We start from the raw sequence: 27,618 nt of genomic DNA on the forward strand, positions 1-27,618 counted from the left end.
GCTAGATTCATATGATCTGTGCTGTGTTATCCTGCTTTCGTTCGAACCTACAGCAAAAACAGACTCTGGAAGACGACAATATCCACATCCTAACGTCACCGAATGTCGGTCATTAAACGGAAACAAAGTGACCATAAATGAGCGAACCCCGCACCCCTGCCCGGTCATTTCACATGCGAACGCTAAATTTCTCCCATCCACTGGGCGAGAAATTCTTGGACTGCATTAACCCAATCAAACGATGCTGCTGTCGTTCGTTGATGAGGACCCGCTACCTTTCGAAAGACTTCTCCTCCCGCTTTGCCCAGGAAACTCGTGGGGCGTGGGCAGATGCCGACGACGGCGATGGTGCGGATGATGATTATATGATTTGATTCCGTCGATGATCTCTCCAGATTCACCACCGCCCCTCACCCATCATGCCATCCCGTGCCATTGGTTGCCCTCTCGGTCGGCTGTCGCCGTCCTCTGGTGGTGCTGGTAGGAACTGGCAAGTGCCTGGCCCTCCTACGACTGATTCAAGCGAATGATGAGCAATTTTCGAGCCCCGGCCGCGATCGGGTTCGAAACGGGCAACTACCGGAAGAACTGCTCCCACGGGATTTTCGGCTCCGTCTGGAATGGTCTTGAGCGTGCGGTTTGGTTTGCCGTACATCCCCTATCTCGGGTTCCCCGCCTGTGTTTCGGGGGAGATAATAAAAAGCATTAGACTCGATGATCTTGGCGGTCGGAATCGGAGGGAATGGATCTAAATGAATCTGTTCTACCTCCGTCGGCCGTTCGATGGGACTTTTTACACTGTGATCGACAATGTGTTCAATAAATCGTAACGGATTAAGCATGGTCGTTGAAGCTGAAAAAGGTTAGCAATGGCGTGGGAGTAATCGATCTTCGATTCGATCAATCGACAATACTTTACACATTTGAATGGTTGACAAGTATAAATAAGAGTTTCAAAAAGGTTTTCGTGACCAGCGCCTGGTATTTGGGTTCCATAGTTGGTTTTTTTGATGTTGTTTTGTTTTGCATGCTGTTCATCTTTCATTTTTATTATCTGCTGTGATTGGCATATCACTACTGAATAATTGGTATAGGTACAGTCATGCAACTTCTCTCCTCTGCATGACTTTAGATAGATTACGTATTATCTATTGCTTTCTTCGGAATCCGCCATGCGAATCGCCGCATTGAATAGATTTTCCATTTCTTGCCACTCTTGATGGACTTTCTTCAAGAGGCATACACAACATGACACAAGGCTCTGTGTTAAACTGAACCTCCATCTATATAAGCCATTCTTTTCCGTGAATGGAAAATTGGCGCACGTACGGAAACTGTTCCGCCCTGGAAAGTCTCAAACAAATGACAGAGCAAAAAAACAGGCGCGTACTGGCGAACAATTGTACACATAATGTCCCGTACCTCTAGGGCAATGGAACAAGAAAATAAAATAACAAAACCAGCACTAGATGCACAATACTGCCAAGCACGCTGGCAAAGAAATGGTACAGATCAACATCGTTGATTCCGCACGGTGGCGGAAAAACAATGGAGAAAACGGTCAACTCAACCGGAGCTAACAGCGACCGTGCTGTGCTGTCTGCTACTGAAGCTGGAAGAAACGAGAAAGGAAAAGACACAGATGACACGTTTCTGGAAAATCACACCAGCAGTGTGTGTGTGTGTGTGCTTTGTTTGGGTACAAAGTGCGCGAGGATCAGGTGCGATACGATCTCTGCGATCGAGCGTAGGACATGGAACTACTATTCCTGCTTATCTGGTTGCTGATGGGGAAAGTGAAGTGACAGTAACTGAAAAGCTTGTTAAGTTTTTATTCATAAAATTGATAGAATGCAGAATTTTGTTCGGGCTACGATCAAGTCGCTTGTGATAAAGAATCGTAATGCGTTCTTTGGATTAAAATGTTATGTGTTTAATTTTGTTAAATTAACACATTTAAATGAAGAATAGTTTAAGTAAATTAATTCTACTGTGACTTTAATATGATGTATCGCAAATTTTCCCATAACCACGAACCAATCACTAAAGCTTCCCTCTTACGTTGGATTTTTTTATTTTTGCAGATGGAAAATTTATTCTGGAACTGGCACGCGCGAAAGAGGGTGAGAAAACTAGCTGGATTTCGGTACCGCGCAAAACCTTCTGGCCCCCGACCGTATCCTCTACCAGTGCCAACTTTCACAAGCACGAAAGTTCCACCTCGCTCAGTTGTAAGTAGTTGGTCTTTTTCCGTTGAGATCGTTTTAGGAAAACAGAACTCAATTTAAACCAAAATACGTTCCTCGCCATTTGCAGTTTCTGACGACAACAGCTCGATCCAATCATCTCCCTGGCAGCGGGATCACTGTTGGAAGCAGGCGAACCCCCGTGCAAACATCTCGAAGGAGCTCGCGCTGTACTACTTCCGACCACCGAACGTGCGGTACCGGCTAGCGCGTGATACCCGCGCCCGGTTACGTCGGAAACGGCGCCGTCCGTACGAAACCACCCTGCCGCCAGAAGTAAAACAGACCGAGTCTGGTCCACTGCTACCGTTCGACATCGAAAGCCGTCGAACGGAACCCTCGCCGTCGCAGGAGTCGGGGAGAAATGAAGATTCCACTGAAGGTCCGGCTAGCACTGGTAGCACAAACAAACCGACGGAAGATGGCTGCAGCAATGGGGAAACACCGATGGACACGTCCGAACCAACACCTGCTGCACCGAGTGAAGGGGACGAGCCGGAACAGCGAGACGCTGCTTCGGGAAGTAAATCGAAGAGTAAAAAGAAACACCCGGGGAAAGCGGCCGAGGGAAGGAAGGATACGAACGCGAAACCTCGTAGTAACGGTCACCATCCGCTCTCGAACGGGCACAACCACTATCAGCCCGAGCACGTGAGGGGCGGTGGCCGGGGACGTTGTAAACGGGCTGAGGGAAAGGATCTGGCGGCGATCGTGCAGGCACTATCGGAGCAACAACAGCAGAGGGTAGCGACTGCCGCCGCCGCCGCCGTCGCCAACCATGCCCCTCCATCGTTTCGGTTAGGTGCGATCGCGGGTGGTAATGGGAACGTGCGGAACGTGGTGTTTGGGAGTGGTGCCGCATCGCAGCATGTATCCCCCCGGAAGCGTATCCTTCGTGAACTGGAAAAGGTATCGCTCGAGGAGGGTAGCAGTGGAACCACAATGAAACGATCGCGTCCAAAGTCTGGTGGTGGAGGGAGTGTTGGTGGTGGTGGTGCTGCTGCTGGTGGTACACCGGTCATTGTGACCGCGACGACCGCTACTCCGCTTTCTGCGTTGCCAACAAACGGTGCGATGAATGGTAGCAGTAACGGAAGTAGTGGTAGCAGAACGAACGGACACCTTAATGGTGCCGCATCTGGTTCCAATGGGTCGATTGGTGGGAAACATCTGACGAACGGGGTAGGTAGTAGGTCACCGGTGGCTGCTGCGTCATCCACATCGGTACCTCCCCCGACGGCGACTCCCGTTGCACGTCCATTCAGCAGTTACAGCATAACCTCACTGCTTGGACATACGACGCAGAGCAGCGAGTCTTCCTCGTCCAGTGAAGCGGCGGCACATCGCAAACCGGACCAAAACTCTTCCTCCGGCTCGGTTGCCTCCGTCACATCCACAGCTAGTCATTATCAGCACCATCATCAGCAGCAACTTCATGGGCATCATCATCCGTTGTCGCCACACCAGCAGTACCAGCACCAGCAGCAGCTGCTGACGTCGTCTCCAAAGTCACCGACGATGATGGACCTGCATCACCAACATCATCCGCTACTTCCGCACCATTCGCAGGCGCACGGATACCCCCAACCAGGATCGTATCACGGCCCCAATCGATACCATGGCGCTGGTAGCAAAAAACGCTCTCCGAACTACGGCAACGGTGCCACCGGTGGTTCCCCCGGTGCTATGGAACAGCAGCAGGGTGGCCCACCTTACGGTGGTGCAATCCGTTCACCGGATCTCAGCCCTAGTCCCGAGCACCACCAGCACGCACAGACGCCCCAGCATCACCATCATTCCGGGCACCATCATCCGGCCCACCATAGCACCACACCCGGTGGAAGCGGCGGATTCACCCGCTACCGGCAACACCCGTACGGTGGCAGTCCGAGCAGCTACACATCCGCCCCTTCGTCGGCACGCTTTTCTCCTTCGCCCAGCACGAACGACTCCACTACGCCACCGTACGTGCGATCTTCGTCGTCCTCCTATCGCGCCGCCTACCTCGCTGGCAACAGTTCCAGCTCACCACCGGCTACCAACGGGTCTCCGCAACACTATTCGCGTGCTTCCCCGCTAAACTTTGGGCGCGGTGCACTGCCGTCCTCGCCACCACCATCTTCCGGGTCCGCGCATCATCCCCAGCATCATCAGCAGCAGAGCCAGCGCGGGGGAGGCAACTTGTCACCACGCGCTTCGCCAAGTAGTACTAGCAGCAGCAGTGGAAGTCATGGTAATGGGTCTGCCACTACGCCAACTTCCGCAATGGCAGCTCTAACAACTAGTAGCTCACCGGGTAGTAACGTGCGCACCGTGCCGAAGAAGACGGCCGCACTGAGGCAACCGTTTTCGGCAGCGTCGATGAGCGGTACTGGTGCTGGTGGACATTCACCGTCACGCGAGCGGTCCCACTCCAACGCATCCAGCTCATCGTCGTCACTATCGGTGAAGAAAGAACTGCAGCTGCTTCCGGATGGCGCGGGAACTGCTTCTTCCGATACCGTTGATGGTCCAGTGTCCCTGGCATCCTCTTCGTCCGCCACCATGCACTATGCATCCGGTATGCCCGTATCGTCGGCAGGTGCCACAGGAGGAGTCATTCGACCCAGCACGGTGATCGCTTCGCCCTCGCCCCATCATCATCATCATCATCATCACTCCGCGGCGGTTGCGGCAGCTTCGGCCAATCCATTCTATTCCCTCTACCCACCGCAACTCGCCGCGTCACTGCTTTCGGCCGGGCACGGCATTCCACCATCGGCCGGCGGCTCATCTTCCGCCAGCAGCAGCTCACCAGCAAATGCAGCCGCACTGGCAGCAGCATTCCATCCGGCAGCGGCAGCAGCGTACTACCAAATGTATAGCGCAACGATGGCTGCGGCTGCCTACCGACATCCGCTCTGGATGCACTATCCCGGCATAGCGGCCGTTGCGCCACAAGGACCACACCACATGATCGCTCCACCACCACCCGCCTCCCTCGCCACGATTGGATCCACCGACAGTCGACGGATGGATCATCGAAACGCACTCTCACCACCATTGCCGCAAGGGATCGCACCCGCCTCCTCTTCGCCACCTATTCACGTCACGGATAACAGACCCTCCGAGCAGCAACAGCACCAGCGTCTACATTCCAGCCAGTCGATTCCGGCCACTTCGACGGCAGCAGCACTTAACTACAGTGTGACTGCGCTCACCTCCTCCTCCTCCTCCCCATCCACACGCGGTGCCGTTCCATCCGGAAACTGGGCCACCGGCGGTGGTGGCGGGGAAGGGTACCCTCATCACGATCATTCCATTGCTGCTCCCGCCGCCAAAGAAGACCCCAGCAATGGTGAGTGCCTGCGAGGACAGCGATCATGTAAGGGCAGTGGGGGACTACTATTGGAGCAAGTCACCTTTTTTTATTAACCATTCTCTCTCTCTTGTTGTGATTGACATTTGGTTCGCTACCCTTATCAGTGCAAATTTTCAATTCGGTTTCCTTCTCAATGTTTTGCATTTAGTTTGCTTTTGATATTTTTAAGTTGGAACAATTTTTTAAATGTTTTGAGTGGCAACGAATAGTATTTCTTTTAAAATGTTTAAACATATTTGATTCATTCCATTCCAGATGCTTTTCAATTGCAATTGGTTGGTATTATGCATGCCAAATTCTTAATTAGCTTCACTTTTGTTCCTTATTTTCCAATTATGATCGTTTGGATGCTATGTCGTGACGTTTACCAAGTAGTACCTCTTGCTTATGCTATCATTCTTGTATTTTTCAGATGTACCTCTCAATCTGTCCAAACATTAAAGGTCTCTCGCCCTTCCAAACGAAGTGACCTCATGCCTTAGGCTAATGATATGATGCGGAGCAACTACGCCTGTGGAGAACAGCGAATTCGTCCTTTCGTTGCGTTGATCGCACGGATGTGTACGTTGATCGGAATCGTACTGGAATCATCGTCTAGCTACAAGCAGTATGAATATCGTTTCGTTATCTGTTCTACAGTGAAGGTGTTTGAAAAAGAGGAATGGATAAAGTGGAAGCCTTTTGGGGAAAGGCTTTAACTTACAAAATGTACCATGGAGAGGTGCACAATATGCCCCAAATCATGGACAATGACGGCAAAACCTGTACCAGTAAACGCAACGCCACGGAGCGAAGAAATATTTTGTCGCGTAACTGGGAGAGAAGAAACACTACTATTTTTGCTAAGCAACATTTAAATGCGGATTTTGAGGAGGTTAATGGTAGATGCAAAACAAACGTTTGGAAGTAACAGAAAACGTGCGGAACTAATATCTTCGTAGCATGAGATATTCCATATACTCTTTACCAATGCATGCTTATTCTTCAAACACCCTCAAGGCATTGATAGTTCGGGAAGGCAAGGGAGTAGAAATTGCATAATGTGACAGTCCAGTACAGAACCAAATCTGTTGTTTCCTCGCGAACGCTAGCAGTGCTGGAAACGATGACCAACTGTTCATCCATATCCTTATTCCATGTTTTTAATATACGTATATGCACAACACAATCGTACACTTGCAGTTCAAATGTGGTACACCCGTGGTTGTTTTCTGTTTGACAAAATACATCAACTGTTGTACAAACATTGAAACACTTTCATTCGGCGAAAAAACAGATGGTCTCATCACAAAACTGCTTTCTAAATATAATCGTGTGCTGCTGGATCACTTTGGGGAACATGCAAATGAATAGTAATATGGGCTAATGATGTTTTATGTGCATGCGACGTAAAGTGTATGTGATTCGTGTTTGTTTAGTGTAGCGCAGGAGAGACCGGGAAAAGCAAACTCACAGCACAGAGCTGAGGACAAAATGAATCTCATATAGTGGATAGGAAAAGCCAACAGTAAACGTTAGAACAGTGAAACCAACATTTTATGTTTTAGCTTTTACTAAAGAACAAGACACAGAACACAGAATTGGGAATTTGAAGGACAATTAAAAAAAAAAAACAAACATAAAACGAGTCGGGGTCGAGATGTTTGAAAAAGAAAGATTTATTTACTCTCGCCTGCTCGCTAGAGACTGAACAAAGTTAAAACTAAAATTACTCGTGTATTTTAACGAGATTAATTGCATGGGGTGTACACATACTTGCGGGTTGGATAAAGTGTGTACTATTTACACGGCAGGAAAATACAAACAGAAGGAACCGAAGTAGAGTCCGCATTCTAACAAAAAAAAAAAAAGACAGGCACACATGCACACATCTGAGGTAAACCTCAGCGCCGAAAACAACTAGATTTGAACAAAATCATTAGAAACAATAATTGTAGTATCAGAAAGACACGATACACATTACAAACGAAACAAGGATCAAACAAAGGTAGAGGAAATATTTTTCGCTATTTTTATATACTCACTTTGAGAGACCGTAGTGGGGTTTATATCGATGAACGAAAAAATCTATTTTCTACCGAAATCAGTACACACGTAAACCTTATATACAAAACTCGTGGTCGTTCAACGGAGGTCGCTTCGTTGGGACGACGGATGTCCACAGCGTCAAGACGCATACAGTAGAATCGCGTAACATTAGAATGCACAGAAAAGCATTTTATTCGAGGGTCGAAAGTGTCAAAATTTTTAACAGATTTTTAAAGTATTTGTACACCTGGGCAGAGGGAGACAAAACGAACGGTTACAAAAATTTAACAAAACAAAAAACATATTGTGTGCCTTTGAAAACGAAAACAAAAATGACAAACATGCTTACAAAGAAGTAAACTAAAAACAAAAACAAACAAAACAAACCCTCACCCAAGCTAACAAAACAAACAAAAGTGAAACAAACGATACAAACAAACCAAAATCATTACTTTGGAAAACGAGGAGACAATTGCGGTCAAAATAGTTTCAAAGCAACGCAAAGTGAGATAAATCAAAACTTACTTGGTACAAGTGTGTATGTCGTTGGAACCGAACGGCAAATAGAGACTACCTGCAACATACCAGAGTAGAACACGGAGAAAACATCAACGCAAGAAATGTTCAGATCATATTTTTGTACTGAGATATATACATATATTTGTGCAGTAGCGAACCGAAGTGGTAACAAAGTTGCTTAACTTGTCGATAGATTACGAGCAAAAGCATTCAAATTGTGTAGCGATCGTAAAAAACGTACACGATGGTAAAAGGAACCATTTATCATACAGAGATCGGAGTAATGGCGCTATGTTTGGAAAGCGATCAAAATTTTGGTTTTTCGACATCAGTTCAATGTCAAGTGTAATGGTCAGCTAAGTATTTCTTTGCTTACGGACCCGATGGGCACAGTGCAAAATTAAGCTTTCGTGTGAAGTATGTTCATTTTAACCATGTGTTAATGATTTTACAATGGTTGCCATTTTACAGCCTATTGATTTTGTTACGGTTGGTTGTTTTTTCGCTTTTCTGTAATGGGACTATTCCATTTGACAAAAGAAAACCGAGAGAACAAACACTGTTCGTAACATCGTGATTTAATTGTATATTGTTTTATGTTTAAAAAATACTCCCACTATTGGCAAAATTCTAATTTAATTCTGTGCCATGTTGTTTTGTCAGATGTATCAAACGGCTATAGCAACAAGTGCGTAGGAAGAAAAGTAGAATACATTTTACCCAAATAGTGATTCTTGAAGGTTGGATTGTTGATTATATTCGATACATTGTTATTTTCCGAACGTGCCGTATTTCTGCTTGTATAACATCTCAAGGTTGATGTTATAACACGACTCCAGTATTTTTTACCCGTTTTGAAATGTAAAAAAAAATTCCAGTATCAATCTTAACTTAAAAAGATTTTCCGTACGTTGTACAAAGAATTACTTACACAATTTCTTTTATATAAGAAGATATGTCAAGAATATGCCTGACAGGAATGTAGAACCGATACAAGACATACTATTAAAACTAATTCTCGGGTAAAACACCAACCCAATTTTTCGAAAATGAATGTGAATGAAAAATGTCGTGTTATATACGCGAAAATACGGTAATATGTTCGCACGAAATCTATTCCAAAACTTTTGCTTCTATGTTCGAATGTAAAATGTATGACGAGGGTTAAAAACCGCTATTTTGATCGATAAAATAATGAATGCATTAGTATTATTTACTTGGCTTATAAACAATTTTACTTTGCAAATCAACTAAAATATTGAGGAGAAGAGTAAGGCAACAGATTATAAGCTAACTAAATTTTGTAGCATCTCATCAAAATCTAATTTCAATACATTAGTTCGTTCAATTTCGAAACTCATATCTTCTGTTGCATAAATGATTTCCTTTTACTAGAAAAAACCTTTATATGTTTTAAAGTTTCTTTTTCGCTCATTTTGTGTAGCTAGCAGGGTGCCAAAAACCAAGCGAACAGTCTTGTGTTGTACGCATTAAACGATCTCGATTCTCTTAAGCTGGCTGTAAACGTTACATATTAATCTGTGCAGATCTTTGACGTCTACAGATTTCCTTTGTTCTCTCGTACCCATCGTCTGTCAAACATCCCTCCAGATATCCCGAATATCTCGGGGATGTTGGAAATAGCTAAGGAAAGGCTGTAGACGTCAAACATCTGTGCAGATTAATATGTAACGTCTACGGCTTGCTTTATGCGTCACTAGCGCGTGCATATAATTAGTCTGACAATAGTACTCTTTTTTTCTGTTAGAATGCCCAGCATTGGAGATTTATGTTTGTTAAATCATATGTTTTGGTTATGTGTCAATTACGGTGGGGAAGTAAACGAATGGGTCAGTCAGCCGGCAATAGTTTTGTCAACCGTAGAGATTTCAGTTTCACTCAGTCAATCTTCATTCAGTCAAATTAGTCTTAGTATTTCGCTCATCGTACTCATCAGATGTGCATTTGATGGACAGGAAACAAACTGAAACGAGCCTGTTTGTCTAGTTGGCGAAGGATTAGCTTTTCTTCCGTCGGGCCGAACCGAAACAGTCGCGCACATTCCGTAGAATTGTGTATTGTTCCGCAGTTCCATGATGGAACATGAATACACATACTAAGAAAGTCGTGTATTGGGTTAAGAGAGCAAAGACAAAACGGGTTGGAATCCTTTCTCCAATTTACTGCTTCTACTCTACTACCGCTACAATTTGTGTCACTATAAGGAGTGTTTGCTTCGCAAGTCGTTTGCCTATTCGGGCATAGTAGTTTATATAGCTCGCTTTTGCTCGGGTATGACTAACGTAAATGGTCCCAGGAAAACTACGGTACGTTGGACAGATTAAGGGAAATGTAAAAAGTTTGCTCGTAGTGAATAAAAATGTAGAAACAAAACTCAATCTTCGTCTGAGACGGCGCACAATTACAAAAAGGGAAACAATATGTATTTCGGATCAAACTGTGAACGGCTTCAACACATTCAACATCATTATGTACATCGAACGAAGGGCTTTTGTTAATTTATCTTATTTATTTAACGTTGTTAGACTGCACTGAAAGTAAATCAAAAGTGAATGAAAGCAACAAACAAACCCGAAACAGTTGCATATGTAAGAAACGAGAAGGAAAAGATGGTGAAAAGAACTCAGCCCCATATAAAAACGTCCTGTACCTTGGAAACATATACATCCTTGGAGTAGACACCGTTCATCATTCAAATTAAGGAGATTAACAAACGTAAAAATAGGTTACTCGCATGATGGCGAAGCCATTGTGGGTTCCCGCAAGCCTTATGTGGGTATGGGCTTAGAATGGTTTCCAGCAGTGACGCACTATCTCTGCCTGTGACGTGTGGGGTTTTAACTGTAGATTAGGTGTATATCATGTCGGACTGATTGGAGGTTTATTGGTTTGCTTTTCGTGCAGAAAAACTACGTGCGAGATGCCACAAACGCTGTGTCCCGGAAGTGGCCTGCCCTCTTGCCGTGGTGCAGAAAAGCCAACGAACGGTTAAATGGGACCGGTTCCGAAGGGGAGGTAATGCTTGTAACGAAAGAGGGCCTAACATGAAGATGGTGGGAACCCTGAGCGTAGGAAACAGTGGAGTGAAATCCATCGAAACCAACAAAGCAGAAAACTGAAAGATTTCCTTTTTTGTATAAAGTTATAATATATAAAAGTTAGGTATATACATTCATATATAATATATATACTTATATATATATTTGTACTAGATTGTCATATATATATATTAATATTATTATATTATTATTAAGGTACCTATTATTAACATTATTCGATAACTTTAATGAGAGGGATATATATTTCAAGAAATTGACGAAGAGATAATGCGATGCAGAAAGGAAGAATGAATCATGAATATAAATGAATATGGAAAAATTTACATCGAACATCAAAACAGCGGAAACTGATTAAACAAACCATGTACATTATTTTGAACAAAAAGAAGTGAACTGCAAAACAAGATGCAACAAAAAATAGACAAAGAGATTATAACAAAAGATAACAACCTAGACAACCCTGCGAACTAGTGAAATAGGACCGGGTTTTATATACTCCCTAGTATAGATGTACATGTTCCCCTACTAAGACCCACAACAGAAGAGTCATAACTAAACTGGACTAAGTTTCCCACATCATGTGGGTAGAGATGTTTGCATTTCCCTTTGTACAATCGGAACACGCAGCATCAGTACCAAAAAGAGATTAGCACAGTTACAAACTGCATTATTTGAATTTGAACTTTTAGCTGCAATTTGCTGTATAGTTTGTACCTACCTTTTTTAAGATGGTACCAACAAAAATTCAACACATTCTAGTTTCACCAACTTGGTATTCTTTGCGATTAACGTTTAAAGTGTAGCCTTTTTTCATCCATTGTAACCTGGCTCGAAATTATCCACATGACCGACCTGCCCTACAATCAACATTAATTCGATGTTTTCCTCACACGATCAGCTAAAGCGAGTAAAGACAATTGACACTGAAAGAAACCGTAAGATTTCATTAGAATTTTTAAAATTAGATCGTTTTTGGTTCTCACACTTAAGTTTCGCTGTTCGCTTAGTTACGTAAGTTAAATCCGTTCACACGGTACTGGCATATGCATATACTGCTGTAAGAAGATTCCAATGTATCAGTTTTCCTTTGCATCAGCATAGTGGTGAACGTTGATAACAAGATTTTCGGGATAACTCAGCATCAGCAAGGAACAGAATTGTAAGATGATTGTGTGCGCATGGAAAGATAATTTCGTTTGTTTTACCGAAATTAAGTAGCTGTACAGTATTTCATTTTTCCTTATATTTTATATAATATTGGCGTAAGTGAAAAACTATTATCAAGTGAATATGGATAAAATGAAAAATAAAAAATAAAATTAAAATGGAAAGCATAAATTGCTAGGGTTCGGTAATTTATAAGGAGACCCTTGAATATCACATAACATCTTAATCAAACTAATTTTGTTTCAGCTTGTTTTTCTGAAGAAGATTTGAATACACGTGTGAGAATGAAAGCCGCTGAATATAAAAGTGGTTATGAAATTCAAATTCGAAGTGGCACGGGATAAACCTAAATGTGATCTTTCAAGTTTTTCCTAGACCAAGCTTAAATGCGTTTAGCGCCTCTTTAAACTATGGTATCGAATCGTCGAACCGGGTCTTATTCCAGCTCGATTATCTCAACCGGCGATTGTTTTGTTCTCTCTTATCTAGCAGAGAAATACTAGTAGAACTAGAAAAGAGGGTCAAAATGTAGTATATGTTACTACCCGGTTGACAGAAATTGACATTGTTGCTGGTACTATGTAGTTCCAGCAAGAGTCCCAGCAATCTGCCATGGAAAAACTTGCTGGTACTACATGACAGCTGCAAAAAATTTGAATTTTTGTCAACCGGGTACTTACTTGAGACAAAAGTCACGTTGTCTTGAATAGACTATTCGTTTGAGGGGCTATTGGTTAAAATCAGTAACTCGGGGTCCACACTACAGCGCGACGTCGCCTGACAGGAGCTGAACTCCATATAAAAAAAACCTTGCGCAATGTCGCGCGAATCGCGCTAGGTTTTTTTTGCATGGTGTTCAGCGCCTGTCCGGCGACGTCGCGTTACGCGACGGTGCAGTCTGGAAAGCGTGCATATAAAAAAACCTTGCGTGATGTCGCGCGAATCGCTAGATTTTTTTTGCAGTCTGGAAAACGTGTAAGGTTGGTGTAAGTGCTCTACCGAGTCAGGTTTTGACATATGAAGTCGTTTGTCCAATTTTATTGTACTCGGTGGTATCCGATGTTATCTGTCAACAAAATTGGTTTTCATTAGCCAGAATAGCCAGATTGAGGCTTTCGTCTAGCAAAAACAATAAAATTCATTTAACTTTTTTAAAACTTTAAAATTAACAGAAACACTTGCGAAATATTGTGCGACAAAGCACTGACACCCACCTAGGTGCTATCCCGTTCCCACATAGGTTCTTTTTCTAAAAAACAAGAAACAATGGTAAAAGTTACCTTCGACACGAAGTTATGCGAGAATTGGCTATTGTAGGCAGTGCCACTGGCGGAACCGTTTTGTTGCAAGAACCTTGGTCATTGTTATAAATGAAATGTTTCGTAATATTTCATCGTTCGTTGAATTTGTAGTTTCCACACACAAACATTATCGCACACTCGAGAACTAAGAATCGAGGTACAATCTATGTTGTATAAAGTTGTTTGCCTTCAAATGATCGTTCATTTGAGGGGTCTGTTCCTAAAATTGGCTTAGGCACTGAAAAGTTATTAACAAATCAGCTATTTCAGTTAGTTTTTCAAGTTGTGACCAAGGTTTTTGAAGCTTGTTGATGGCCAAGCTGGCGCGCTGCAGCTTCGTTCTAGTGGTGGGTAAATCGAATCCCCAAGTCCGAATCCCAATCCTTAAAACAATCGCGAGACGATGTAAACCAATCAATGCGGGTCTGGAAAAGTTTATCCCAATCTGAATCCCCTTCAAATCACAACTGATAAATCGCTTATTCCGTAATAAAAGCAAGTCATATCTTTCTGATGTGATGCTCACCGCTGTAAGTACCCAACTACCCATTTCAATGCTATAAACTCGAGTTGGGCGGGTTATAGCCGGCTATCGGCAAATAATAGCCGGCAGCGACAACTCCCCGCGATAGCAGCGTCTTCGCGGGCTATTTCAGTGGTGAGCGCGCGAGCACCCCAGGGCCTTGAGTTACTTTTCCCCGCGGTGTATTTGTTTCTTTCACTCCGACGCTTGGCTGTGACGTCACAGCCCGTGCGCCGAATAAATACGTTGAACGAAAATAATTTCAGTTTATTTTTCTTTTTATTTACCACTTTCTTTTGTTGATTAACCACAAATTACACGTTCTTTGCAATGTAGATATAAATCTGGAATGAAAAATAAAGAAAAATAAGATTAAATAATTATTTGCCTTAATAAATCTTAATCGAGTCGATATTATTGTTGAACGATATGAATAAAGAATTGTTGTTATTGTGTGTTAAAGATATCAATTGAATATAGTTGAATTATAAAATTTCCTAATCAACTCGGTATAGTTGATATTCGTAGTTTACGTTAACCTTTTAGGTATAATAACTGATGCAGTAAACGTAAGCAAATTTTTAATAAAAAAATTTAGGTTTTCGAAGCCCTTGGAATCACGATATCACCCTTGGAATCACGATTGGTGTAATTAGGATCGTAAATGTTTTAAATAATAAAATATTAGCTTACCAGTTGATTTTTCCGTCTATCAGCTATGATAATGCATTGAAGCGGAGGATGTCTGATGAATGGCGGACTATCTAAAATGTTTCAATGATTTTAGAAAATAAAATCGGAAATACGTGTCCCACAGCGTTATTATGGTTCTATTTCGATATGTCTTAGCAGATTACTTACCTAAATAAATCCCAGAAATATTCCGCTAATATAAAAAAAGTCTAGTGGCGTTGACCTATCGTGGACGTTAAGCTTGAATGCCTTGATGAATGCGAATCCTTACACACATCGTGTTGGAACGTTCGTGCTGCGAAGAAAGTGAACATTATTTAAATAAAGATATTAACAAACGCTTTCGAATCGTCAAGTTTAACTTCATGTCTTACCTGATTACTACCGATGATCTTCATTTAAATTCTCAAAGTTTGAATTCGATGTCATACCACTAAGATGTTCCAAGCGCATTTCGTTTATGTTTCAATGTAACTGCCATCGAGAGCGTGGCATTTACTAAAGCAATGCTGACAGGCTGATAATACTTTTCCATCAAACATGCAGCTAAAACAAAAGTATCATAACATTGTGTCAAAGCTCATTAACAAAAAATACGTAGAGTAACAGATTTCCATCACTTATTTTACATACCTAATTGATTCCGATTGTTTGTTCTGATGATACCAATCAGAGTGTGTTTCCTCTGTCCGTCCAAAAACGTGTTCATGCAGACTACATGTTAATACAGACTCCTTTGTTATGAAGAAAGCACAGAACAAATAAAACAAGATGCACATACAGCTGAAATTAGAAAAAACCACAGCAATAGTAAATATATTGGTGGAAGGTTTTGAAGTGTTTGTTATCAGTCAAGTGATTTTATCAATTAATCTCACCTGATATTCGGCAATGCCGAACCTCTAGCTCCGCGGAAGCACGCATCATCATAAAAGCTGTTGTGACACCAGATGCAGCTGAAAGAATAGATTTATATTAAATCCATTATACTGACCTATTATTGAAAAGTAATGTTCGTTTCATACTTTACCTGATTTCTTTGTTGATTTTTTGATAAAAAATAGCAGAAGCAATACATTCACGCACAAGCTTAATTTTCCCGTCTAGTCATCGAACGAGCAGCCGGCTGGATGGAATCTAAACACAATGCCTTTCTTGCATTATGACTACACTGTAATAATCAAGAAATGTTATAACAGTAATTAGCAACGTTATAAAAATTATCAAACACGCACATCACAACTCACCTGCATGTTTGAAGAAGTTTCTTTGATGCGTTATCCAACGCCACGATACCTTTGTCCATGTATACCGAGCAGGATATGTGCAAGTGTTCTGAGTCGAAACCAGGCCACCGGAATGACAAACACACTGCTTGCACTGAAGATAAACTTTACACCGGATGCGCTGCTGATATCGCAGAACAAAATGTGAAATGGGGAAATCCATTTCGGATAAACAATACTTTCACTTCGACTCACCTGACTATTTACGATCCGGATGATGGATACACAAACGATGGAGATTTGAACCGATTGCTAAAATATATCCGTCATGACCGAATGCAGTGCAACTGATGCAACCAAAACTTGTCATCACTAAACATGCAGTTTAAGTTTGTAGTGCTGCAAGAACAAAATACAATAAGCGAAATGATGAAACATCGAATGAAACATTTTCACTTCACCAGATTGTTTACATCTAGGCTGGTAAGGATTGTCACGATGATGTGTTCACGCACGCTGCGGCTAAATTACGTCGCAAACTGGTCTGAATCGTAGGTTGATCGATTGTTGGTTGATTGAAGATAAGAAATAATGCCCTGTAGCAGCTGAAATGTAAAAATAACATGTAATTATCAGCGAAAAACTTTAGCGAACTTACCGTGCTGCGTTGTTTACTTCGATGTGTCAAAATCACTCTGCGTGTGAGATGCGCCGTGCGAACGGGAAAAAAACACCCACACGCACATCGTCGCGCTCGTTCGATCGCACAAAAAGGACGCTCCTTTGCTATCGCGGCATCTGCGGCGGGCTATGTTCGAGAGCGGCATCGAAAAATTTGGCTAAGTCCGCGAGCAACGGGTCTCCGCCACTATCGCGGCATCTGCGGACGGCAATCATCGAGAGTGGCATCGCAAAAATCGGCTAAGTCCGAGAGAGCTGGTTTTTTTTGTATGGAGTTTTCTCCACGATGCTCAATTTTCAAATGGAACCCAAATCCAGGCTGGTTGGGTAGTTCTGTGTATTCTGTGAATCTTCGAATCTTCCGAATCCTGATTCTGCCAACATTGTGTCAGTGTGCATAACTTCATCGCCGGCCAAGCTGTCAAGCGAGGCACATCCCGTCAGAAGCAAAATGGCGGAGCTTGGAAAAAGCGAACGAAGCGTCCTGCCGAGTGTTCCGAAGGAAAACAATTAAAAGTACGCGGGTTTTGCTGGTGTGGCACGGTGAGAAGCGTACCAAGCGCACCGGAGAACCGAGTGGACGTTTTCGTGACGGTGGCCAACGCGTCGGTTAGTGCGGGTGTGTGAAAAATTCGTGAATGAGTTTTTCCATCTTTTTTCATCTGCGATCCCTTCGTTCATTCGCTCGGTGGTTCATTCTTCTACATAACCTTTTTGTGGTTCGGCGTTGCGCTCGTTCCTGTGATAATAAACTAGCTGGCGCTTCCGTGCAATGCAGAGCGGCACCGGCCCAGGGTCGGATACAGAAGATTTCCGCAATCCAGAACATCGTCGTGCTTCGTAGGGTCGTTCGCGGCTGATGTTTCGTCGCCGACGAACGGGACGGTGCAATGGGGCATTTGCCACGGATGAAGGGGATCATCGGCCGTCGATTATGTGCAGGACAGTGCTTGCGGATTATCTTTGTTTTCTTTTTTTTATTGATTTCATCAACCAAAGGTTGACCAATTGACAAAGACAAGAAAGGTGGCGAGGAGAGAGTGTCAAATGCACCGATTAACATGTACGTTACCGTATTACGGAAGGAGGAAGGGCCCAATCTGGCAATCGCCATCCATCATTATCTATTGAGTGCTGAAGGGACTTGCCCCATCACGCCGCCTGGTGTCAAAGTGAAAATGAAATAGAGAGCAGCAAGTAAAAGCTGAAAAGTTAATTTTCTCAACATAATCATCTGCCGCTATCGGGAAAAAGGTGCGCTATCGCGGTCGCAAGGGAAATGCGAATTTGTGTTTGCGCAGAGGTCGAGGAGGGGGATAGAGCTTCTGGAGGAGGCGAGGCGGTGGACGTAGGTGGTGGGGACGTTCTGTGTGCCGTGCTGTGTGTTCGCGTTTCGGTTGGTTGACTACGGACAAGTTCGGGATGTCGGCGGCAGCGGCGGCGGCGGCGGTGGCGGGGTTGCATATTATTCGGTGTGAATTTCTACTCTAGGCAACCGTAGGGTCCAACCATCACCATCGCACCATCGCCACGGCGGATGTTAAAGGCGAGCAGTGATCGGCACTAGTGCGTGCCGCTTGCGTAGACGCGCATTTCAAGTGCGGCCAATTGCAGCCGGAGCAAGTGTGATACCCTTTGGTTGGTATGGCAATGAGCGCGCGTGTGTGTGTGCAAAGGGATAAATCGGTCCGGTCGCGAAAGTGTACGGAGAAGGCGGGAAGGGATAACGAAAGCAGAGAAAGCGAACGAAAGATCGGTCCACGGCCCACTGGTCAGGAAAGGATGGAAAGGAGGGAAAAAAGAAAAGAAATTAAAATCAAGCGGTGAAAAAAAGGTTTATCGTGCGACTCTTCGACGAGTCTTTGCCGTGTCGGCGGTGGCGAATAAAGTTTTTCCATACCGACTGATTTCGAGAAGCCCATCCGGATGAGCACACAAGCACATACACACACGCGCGCGCATACACATGCTCATGGTGTGCTGCGCGAAAATGTCGCGAAGAGAAGAGCGGGCCGCAGAAGCGCGAGCACATCGCGAAGTCGTCTAAATACAATTGGTGCATCTTGGTTATTCGCCCTACCAGCTCCCCCTCCGACGTGGGGTGGCGTGGTGGTGAAGGGGAGAAAAAGTGTAGGCCAGTGCACATGGGAAGAAACCATGAGGAAGACATCGCGAGTGATAAGCACAGGCGTCGTGTGCACATGACGCGACATGGTGGATCGAAGCGTAACCTCTTTCTTTCTTCTGCAACTGCAGACGGCAGCGGAGAAGGTCATGCCGGTTTGCTTGGATGTTCAAGGTGCTGTTGACGGTGTTTGGTTGAGAAGGTGTGGCGGAATGACGCTAACCGATTACTTCAATCCATTGTGTTGACCAACATCTCCATGGGGCTTGCTTAAATGAAGATGCTTAGAAAATTAACCTTCCCATCTTCTGCCCAGAAAAGGAAGTCTCTTTTGTTGCGTGTGTTTGCCGTCACGCACGGTTTATTGATCCTGTGTGTGGTAACAACTGCAGCTTATTACAAGCGTACCGTGGTCACCGATAGGGGAACACCATACCGACACCGGATCGACAGATGCAAAGGAAAGCGAAAAAATGAGAAAAACTTAAAACACACACATACATCCAGCGACAAGCACCCGTCCCCACCGCCAGTCTAGTAATGAGACGACGCGAGCATAACGGGAACGCAGCAGTCGAAGGGGGAACGGGCAGTAGAGGGATGTTGGTGCGGATGGAAACGCCACCGCGCACCGGCACCGGACATAAACAGTCGTGGATAGCCGCGAACGGGGGAAAACGTGACGCGCACGTCGGAATGTGGACCGGAGCGGAAAGATGTACGCAGGAAAATAAGAGCACCGTGTTGGTACTGTTTGTGGAAAAGGCTAAAGAAACAGTCGAAAAAAGAGGAAGCAAGAAGAACTTCACTTCAAAATGCTTCTTCGTCGTCCAAGATCCATTGGCTCGAGTGGCCGGGTGTTCCGCGTTGGCGTTGTTCCATGATACCCAGTACCTGAATGCTACTGGAGCCGATGCTAACGGGTCAATTTTGACAGCACGAATTGGCTGATATTACGGTATCGACCGGCGCCACAACATTTACGCTGGCCAGGAAGCGCAGAGAAAGCGATAGCCTTAAATGATTGCTGTGCGCGGAATAGAAAGGCACCCCTTTCGTTCTGTTTCCGCTTAGGCTCCATTAATTCGCGAAGGGTCGGTACCAGTCAATGGCGGCCATCTCTGTTTCTTAATTTCTATGAATACTTTAATCTTTTGCCAGGGGATTCATCTAAGTAATGAGCATGCAGAGGTTTTTCATGAATTAAAGACATTTTTGTCGATAGACCACAACCAAACCAAGTTAATGCAAAGTCAATCTAGAAACTAAACGGATGCAGCGATTGCTACCATCAAAATAAATCATCCGGCGCACAAGAAAGAGGCAAGTAAAGGTAAAGAGCCAATTGATCCAAGCATATGTACGTGCTTTGGTTCTCTTCTTGTGTCATTTAGGCGACCCCGTTTCGCCCAACCGAGATGGTGGTGGAAAGCAATACTTAAGGCTTTTCGCGAATAAAGAGTATGCTGTGAAATGAAATGGAACGGTTACCGTAGGAACAGAATGTGGATCAGAAGTTCGCTAAGAACACGAACAGTACGAGCATCGAAAGGAATAAGCGCGTGTGTGCTGGTTTTTGGCGAATCGTCCAAAATTGTCCTTTCGCTCCCGCGTTCGACAAGGGCGGCGAAGCATTTGCGTCATGTGAGAGGTTAACCTGTTTTATGGTAATCGTTGAATTATTTATCACACTCCCAATCGATAGCGGTCAGCGAAATAATGTTGTGAACAAAACACTAAGCGAACACCACATGGGTTTCTTCCAATGTCTTATGTAAACTATCAGAATTGAACCGCGGAGCGTTTGTTTCTTTTTCGTCAAAGTGTACTGAGAACAGGTGGTGGAACAGAAGATAATTATTTATGTGTGATTTTTTGTATTTCAGAAACCATTCCCGCGTGCTGCTCGGTTGCGTGTAAATAACAAGGAAAGCTCAACCCAACCGTCTAGAATTGGGATCAAATAAGTTGAATCATTGTCGCGGTGTCAAACAAAATCAACAACAAACAAATAACACAATTGTGTTACAATCGCGTTTTTGACCCTTCACGACGGTGAATACTGTTATCCGTAGACTGGAAGCGGCCCGTAAAAGTGGGAAAAGTAAAACTGTGCTGTCTAAAGTCTGTGCTCATCGATAGTGTGTGGTCAGGAAAATTGGTTTCGGCCAACAAACCCAAGGGAAAAAGAAAAAAACCCGCCCGTACACACGGCGTACGACGTTGCGGTGTTAGCTGTGTGGGTGTTTGTAAGTGCGTCGGCTGTGGCCACCCTTGGCGTCATTTGCGGCCGGCTGAGGTGCCGATCACCAAGTGTCCAGCAAGCAAAAGAGGAAGGGTTGTGCTTGCGGGAAAACGGCTCTCGTTGCGTTGTTTACCTTCTTGTGAAACCATCATCCCTTAACTCAAGCTCCGGTGGCTGCGAGTGAGTGATAACGCGACGTTTCGAACGTTAACGTGTCCGGAACGGAACCGATAATTGGTGGAGAAAAAAAAATCTGAAGTGCATTTGAACGTAAATTTAAACCACCACCACAAACACACATACAAAACAAAGAAAAAAAAAAGGATCGTCCTGCAGTAGCTCTCAGGAGGCGCCACGTTTGGTGTTTGGTGTGTGCGTGTTACACGTGTGTTAGTGTTCTAGTGTGTTTGTGCGCGCAGCGTTGTTGGTGACCGGTGGAAGTGAGAGGGGGTGTTCATGAAAGAGACCGCAGCAATACAAACTTCAGCAACTATGACAACAAACATGTATCGTGTCGGAGGTAAGTGTTGCAGAATTTAGGAAAGTTATGAAAATGCTCAATGAAATTAAGGAATGGTCCCTCCATCCATTTTTGACTCATCACTTTTCCACACTAGATGTTTCTTTGGGATTCATGAATCTCTAAAACGCGAAGAATCATTCAGATTCATGAATCTGAATCTGAATTACACAACTCTTGGGTTGTGACTAAAAATCTTGGTTATATTCCCTGTTTCATGTGTCTACATAATTCACTTTATAATAAGTACATCGTAAGCGTTTCATAGTTTGAGCGAGTACTAAATCATCTGCAAATCATATTTGACATGTAACATTGATTATTTTGAGATCAAATCGCAGGAAGTTACTGGCCGTGGCGGAGGATGCTTTCGTTTATGAGCTGGGGCTTTTCTAATCCATGAATCTCCGAGCTAGTGCGGCTCCTAAACGGTTAAATTTGGAGTAAAAAGTCTTCCTGAGCTTCATTCCTTTGAACATACTCCAGAGGGACATGTCTCTCAGAATTTCGGATGACTTCTAATGAATTAATCAATGATCACCACAGGTGATTATTTCAGTGTTTGCATAAAATCGAAACCTTATAACAATGACATTCCTTTTCACGGAACAGTAATTCACTTCTCAATCCAACGGATCGACGACGCAATCTTATCATACGCCCCGAAGAAGGAACCCGTCCTCCGTCTTTCATCCGTTCTGATGCATCACTTACGCTCACTCTTTAGTTGCATCTTACGCCGAGTGGGAATTGATTGCCTTTCGCCGATCGAAGCGTTAGACGACGGGGAACTAAAAATAGATACCGTATTTCGCGAGCTCCCTCGCCAACATCATCATCATCCTCCACGCGCTCCCTTTTGAATGTTTGGTACGTGTGTCTCGCATTCACGCATCGTTATCGCTACTCCCTGCCCAACCTTCCGCCTGGTGGTATCGAAACTTCCTGGCAATAAAGTTGCCTCCTAGCGGGCCATCTCCATTTTGTTCTTCTCGCGTGAGATCGTGCAAACTGCATCGTTGTGAAGGCTCAAAACGCAAACCAGTAGTATCGCTCCAAGGCACACCACACATCACACCCCGCGCAATTGGCGCTAAGTGATTGTGTGAGAAAATATTTGCCATCGTTTAATTTTAGCTCTATAAAACCGATGGAAGGACGAAGTGCGGCATTTGAAAGAAGTGAGTGTGCCGTTTCAGAAAACGTGACGTTAACTTTCCGAAAGTCTATGTTTCTTACTTCCTTAATTGATAGCTTTTGGCAACCCTGTGAATGGTCCAGTAAACATTTGTTGGATTGTGAATTCCTTAGGCTTTAACTTGTAACGCCAAGCAGTTCAGCAATATCCTATGGTTTGTTCAACAAAACTAAGGAAGTGGTATAGAAATTAGCCATTAGAAGCAAGATCTAAGTTCTATTACCTCTTCCGTGGTTCCCGCGAGTTGGCGTAACCGTGACAGAGCAAAAGTTTCGTCGAAAGATTGGCGATTATTGATGGTTTCTCATTAGAGCGAAAAGCAAATGGCGTAAGCACCGCCTGGACAGGCTGCGATGGTAGTTAGGCACCGGTAGTCAAACCCAGATCTCATCCAGAATAGTAAGTTCTCCGTCCCTTAAGTCTCTTATCCTTCTCTGTTTTCCATATCCACCTCGACCTCCAATGGTAAAGAAGTTTTTACAACAGTCTAGGTCGACGACGGGCTCGGCAGGGGAGGCTAAGACCGGCTATTCCCGGACACACAGAGCCATTCATCTTAAATGGATCGCGGGCTAGGTTCCTTCGCCAGGCACGCACACACACACACCAATACTTTCGCGAATCGAAACGAATCGCGCGTGATACCTGCTGAAGACATTGGCGAGAAAGCAGCGCCAGCAACTCATACCACCAACCCTCTTCTCCTCTCGTTTGCGGCTTTTCACGCGGGATCTTCCGTGTCCAACATCCCAACAACTGATTCGCAATTTCAGTCCACCACCACTACCTCCCTTGGAACTCGTTCCGGCGAGATGTGTATGCCATCTTAGAATTGGTCGTGAATTCGAATTTCGAAGCATTTCGTTACTACGGTTGTTCCGTTTTGCTCCGTTTTCGACGAGGGTTGCGAAAGAACTTTTCCTCCGTCACCGAACCCGTTGCGTTGCTGCGGCATTGGCCGTCCCATTCTTGGAGGGGCTAGGATGGGTTTCTTTCTTATTTCTCTGTTCTTCCTCCCCATTCCAACCGGTGCCACCGCTTCTTGCGCACGGTGAATCCGGTATTCTTCTGCTGCGTGACTTGCTGCTGGCTGGGACCACTTCTTATTCGGTTCAGGGTCAACAACTTTCCAACGTGCGCAGACTGTGTGCTGATGATGATATGGACCAGTAGGGCCGGCCGGCGTGTACGTACTGAAGGAAGAAAGGAGGAACGGGAAAGGAGATGGAGACCAAGAAAATGAAAGAAAGGAATGATAGGTGAGTGCGGTAGAGGGAGAGAGAGAGAAAGAGGGAAGGCGAGAATGAATAAGAAATTAGGTGAAGAGGAATGTGAGGAGCTCGAAGAAGAAAATAAAAGAAATGAGAAGATTATGGTCATTGAGGGACATGGGCATGGGAGTTGTTTGTGTGTGTAAGTCCGCGTATCTTGCCGCTCTAGGCACCTCGGTGTGTCTACCGGAAGAACAGAAAAGAAGATGGTGGAGGATGGTTAACGTTGTTTCGCAACACGAACCGGCGATATTGGCATTATGTCCCAAATAATGTTTAACCAAAGTGGATGATAAGAATTGGTGGATTTTGCAACCAAGTTGTTCAAACATTCACACGTCATCTGCCGTCTTCCGGTGCGGCTCCGAGCAAACCTTTCGAAAGGCAAACTAGGTCAAATTAACGCAGAAATGATGTTAGATACCTACGAGATAAGATACCAACTCATTAGCGCTGCCCCGGATCTCCAGCCGGAGTTCATTGTCCAGCAGTCTTACGTCCAACAGCTAGTCTTATTGGCGTGCGGCCTGTTCTTCTAACATTTACCCTATGAATTGGCCAGGCCTCCCTTTGCAAGTCGCCTTTGGTCTTTGGTTTTGACGAGCCAGAAATTGGTGAGAATCGCTTTGTCTTTGGCCGGTACTCGGTTTAGCTCTCCGCGGGTCGCCGTTACAACGGTTTTTAATGTTGCAGGTTCACCATTTTACCGGCTTTCTTTCCATTTCAATGGCTCCGAACGCGCATTCCAAACGAGTGGATATGTGAAAATGGCCACCACAACAGCGGTAAGGTTAACGATGGCCGAAAAGGGAAGTCACTGCAAAGACAGATCGACCCAAGGGAATTTGCAGGCAAAACGGTGCTTATAGTTGTTCGCTCCGAAATCTTATGGGTACTGTAAAATACATTTATTCAATAGTTTGTTTATTTTTAACTGTTTGCAAACCAGCAACCAGTGGAGTATAATTTTTCTTTTCGATGTTCGGTCGGTACTCCCTAGCCATTTCCTACGCGGTAGGACAATTGATGTCGTTGGTAAGCATGAATTTCCTGTCCTGCCAAGACGCGGCTAGTTTTTCGTACCGTGGCGTTTAAAAGGCGCATGATCCATGCACGTTGGTTTTTTTTTTGTTATTGACTTTCCTCGGTTCGGTGTGTCGCGATGATGTCGGTTTTATACCCGCTCTCCAGCAGAATGGCTGCAAACGGGTCACCCAATGCTTTGGACCGATTGGAAATGGGTCGGTTTGAAAGTAACACCAAACCCCCGGGGCGGGGGAAAGTAAAGGTGGATGCGGGTTGTGTGTGTGTGTGTGTGTGGGGTGGTTACTTATTGCGCAAACGGTTTTCCTCCACCTCCTCACCCAACACTCACCCTCCGCCATTCCGTCGTCTTTTTCATGTTTTCATAAAACTTGTTTTGCTTATGTAGCAAATTTTTGCTTCGACATTTACTGCCAACACATTGGTCGTTTGGTCAGGCGTTTTAGTTTCTGTTCCCGCTTGTCTTGCATCATCAGTCAGTGCCTGTGATTTTGGTTTGGAAACCACCTTACGGTTGACCCTTGCGTAAAAATTGCTAGCCATTTTTGCGACCGTTCGTTTGTTTCATTCTCACGGGCTGGAGCCCTTTATGTGGCGCGCGGACAATAGGAAAAATCATGGTTGACCTTTTAATCGTATTTTAGTGCGCTTACTTTTCAAATCTGTTTGCTATGTTTATGAAACTAAATGTTTTCAGTTTTTGGCGTATAGTTCATTCCCTTTGACTCGTTGTTTAGTCATGAGATTAATACGTTAAATGAATATTTCAACTAGGGGAACCATACCGGGATAAAGGGGATCAATTAAAAAAACCATAGGCATTTCGTTGTGGTCGCAAAACATTTTCAAACAAAAGCTTAACACTCACGAATCCCAAAAATCTGCTTACGACGTGCCAAATCCAACAACGATTGGGAAAAACGGAAATCTTTCATCCTTTCGGAGCCGGAAGAATGCGGCTGCTTCATCCCAAAAGTCAAGCTCGTCGTTCTAGCTCGGAAAACGGCGGCGGTCGTTGCCCAGCGAACGCGCGCAGACACGAGAAAAGTTCATTGTCATATTGATTTTCTTACCGCCAAACGCACATACACACGTTGCAAAATTGGCTTTTGCTTCTTTTGATCCGGGGGAAGTGCAATAAAATTCCTTTGGATGTTGTGGAAATGAGATGGTTAATTATTTTTCAAAAGAAATTTATCAAGTTATGCATCGCAAACGAGCATAAATAAATGTTAGCAAATGTATACTATTTGGGAAAAAGTATTTCAATACGTACCTACCATTTTTCTGTGGCCCCCCTTGCTCCTGGCTCTACCATTTGGACTGAAAACACACCAAATCGGTCGTTATTCGTTGTGTGGCCGTCAGCAAAACAACGGGAAAACATGGTAATGAGCCTGCTCTTGGGGCCCTGGTGGTTTTGGCGTTATTCGTTGGATGGTTTAAATTTCCATAATTTAACAATTAGCAGAGCGTTAACCTTAAGCAGCACCAACTTGGCAAGGGAAAAAGGTTATTATTCTCATTATTATCTTCTTTCATTATATTTATGGCTTAGTTGTATCGTCAAACTCGTTCGCAAAATGTTAGATCCCCGGAACCATTAGTTTTGTCTAGCGATAAAGGAACCAATGATCGATTACAACGCTGTACAATGAAATTCCTTCTTTATAGTGTCTACTTTATGATAGGCAATTTTTCGGTATGTAAAAAAAACTCCATAATCAATTAAATTCATTCTCAAAATGCTCAAATTAGGAACTCTTTAAATTGAACCAAACGTTTATCTGGTGATGATCGAAAAATGAATATATCGTTGTTCAATTGAAATCAATTCGGTTGTCATTGGCCGTGAAAAACACCGCATTGTCATGTAAAATTATGTAATCGGTTGGTGTGTTTATCTTTTTTTTTTTTAATATATCGCGCTGTTCCCTTTAACATCGCCACAGCTTCCGTGGAATCGGCGAATATGGTTTTCCCCTGTGGTGTGTCGGAGGACAACACCGGCTGGAAATGTGGACACATATTTTATATATATTTAATTAGCCTCATTTCTGCCCCTGACGCCAAGTCCTTCGGTTCAGTCCATTGATGAATCATATGACGGTTAGTCAGTACCAGGAAAGAGCGGGTGGGTTTCCCCTCTCCTACCGCTTGTCCTGCAGATGTCCAATGCACCAGATGCATCTCATATGCCCAGCTGCAAGAAGCAGGCGTTCTCTGCCTGTTGCACGTTATCTCCGTTTTTTAACCACTGCCAAGTGAACGATGCCCATAATTCGGGAAAACTGGTTGGAGTTTTTCCGCTATCGATTCCGTGGTTTCGCTATCGGAATGGAGCGAATTGCGGAATTGCTGCTGTGCTGCGCGTTTAATCATCCTCGGCG

General features: G+C 44.3%; 2 protein-coding genes and 1 long non-coding RNA gene across 4 annotated transcripts in view; 2 read left to right on the forward strand and 1 right to left on the reverse strand.

Moving 5' to 3' along the window:
• LOC131260509 (protein hairless) overlaps positions 1-7,274 on the forward strand; it is a 28,238-nt gene extending 20,964 nt beyond the window's left edge. The window contains exons 2-4 of the mRNA XM_058262251.1: positions 2,085-2,231; positions 2,317-5,610; positions 6,020-7,274. Coding sequence (XP_058118234.1) covers positions 2,085-2,231; positions 2,317-5,610; positions 6,020-6,048 — 3,470 coding nt within the window. The 3' untranslated portion in view covers positions 6,049-7,274. The remainder of the gene's footprint in view (positions 1-2,084; positions 2,232-2,316; positions 5,611-6,019) is intronic.
• Positions 7,275-14,501: 7,227 nt separating this feature from the next.
• Positions 14,502-16,741, reverse strand: LOC131259119 (uncharacterized). 2 transcript variants are annotated; one of them, XR_009178117.1, is made up of 10 exons: positions 16,618-16,741; positions 16,400-16,543; positions 16,166-16,328; positions 15,949-16,089; positions 15,797-15,874; positions 15,552-15,701; positions 15,293-15,464; positions 15,087-15,213; positions 14,919-14,989; positions 14,502-14,569 (listed from the first exon to the last, which is right to left on the reverse strand). It is a non-coding gene; the product is annotated as an uncharacterized LOC131259119 (long non-coding RNA). The 2 variants fall into 2 exon arrangements; XR_009178116.1 differs by having other exon boundaries at positions 16,606-16,699.
• Positions 16,742-17,298: 557 nt separating this feature from the next.
• The window catches only part of LOC131260068 (metastasis-associated protein MTA1), a 43,640-nt gene continuing 33,320 nt past the window's right edge, over positions 17,299-27,618 (forward strand). The window contains exons 1-2 of the mRNA XM_058261729.1: positions 17,299-17,444; positions 20,837-21,715. Of these exons, the coding sequence (XP_058117712.1) occupies positions 21,652-21,715 (64 nt within the window). The 5' untranslated portion in view covers positions 17,299-17,444; positions 20,837-21,651. The remainder of the gene's footprint in view (positions 17,445-20,836; positions 21,716-27,618) is intronic.

This window comes from Anopheles coustani, chromosome 3 (assembly GCF_943734705.1).
Source record: "Anopheles coustani chromosome 3, idAnoCousDA_361_x.2, whole genome shotgun sequence".
NCBI lineage: Eukaryota > Metazoa > Arthropoda > Insecta > Diptera > Culicidae > Anopheles > Anopheles coustani.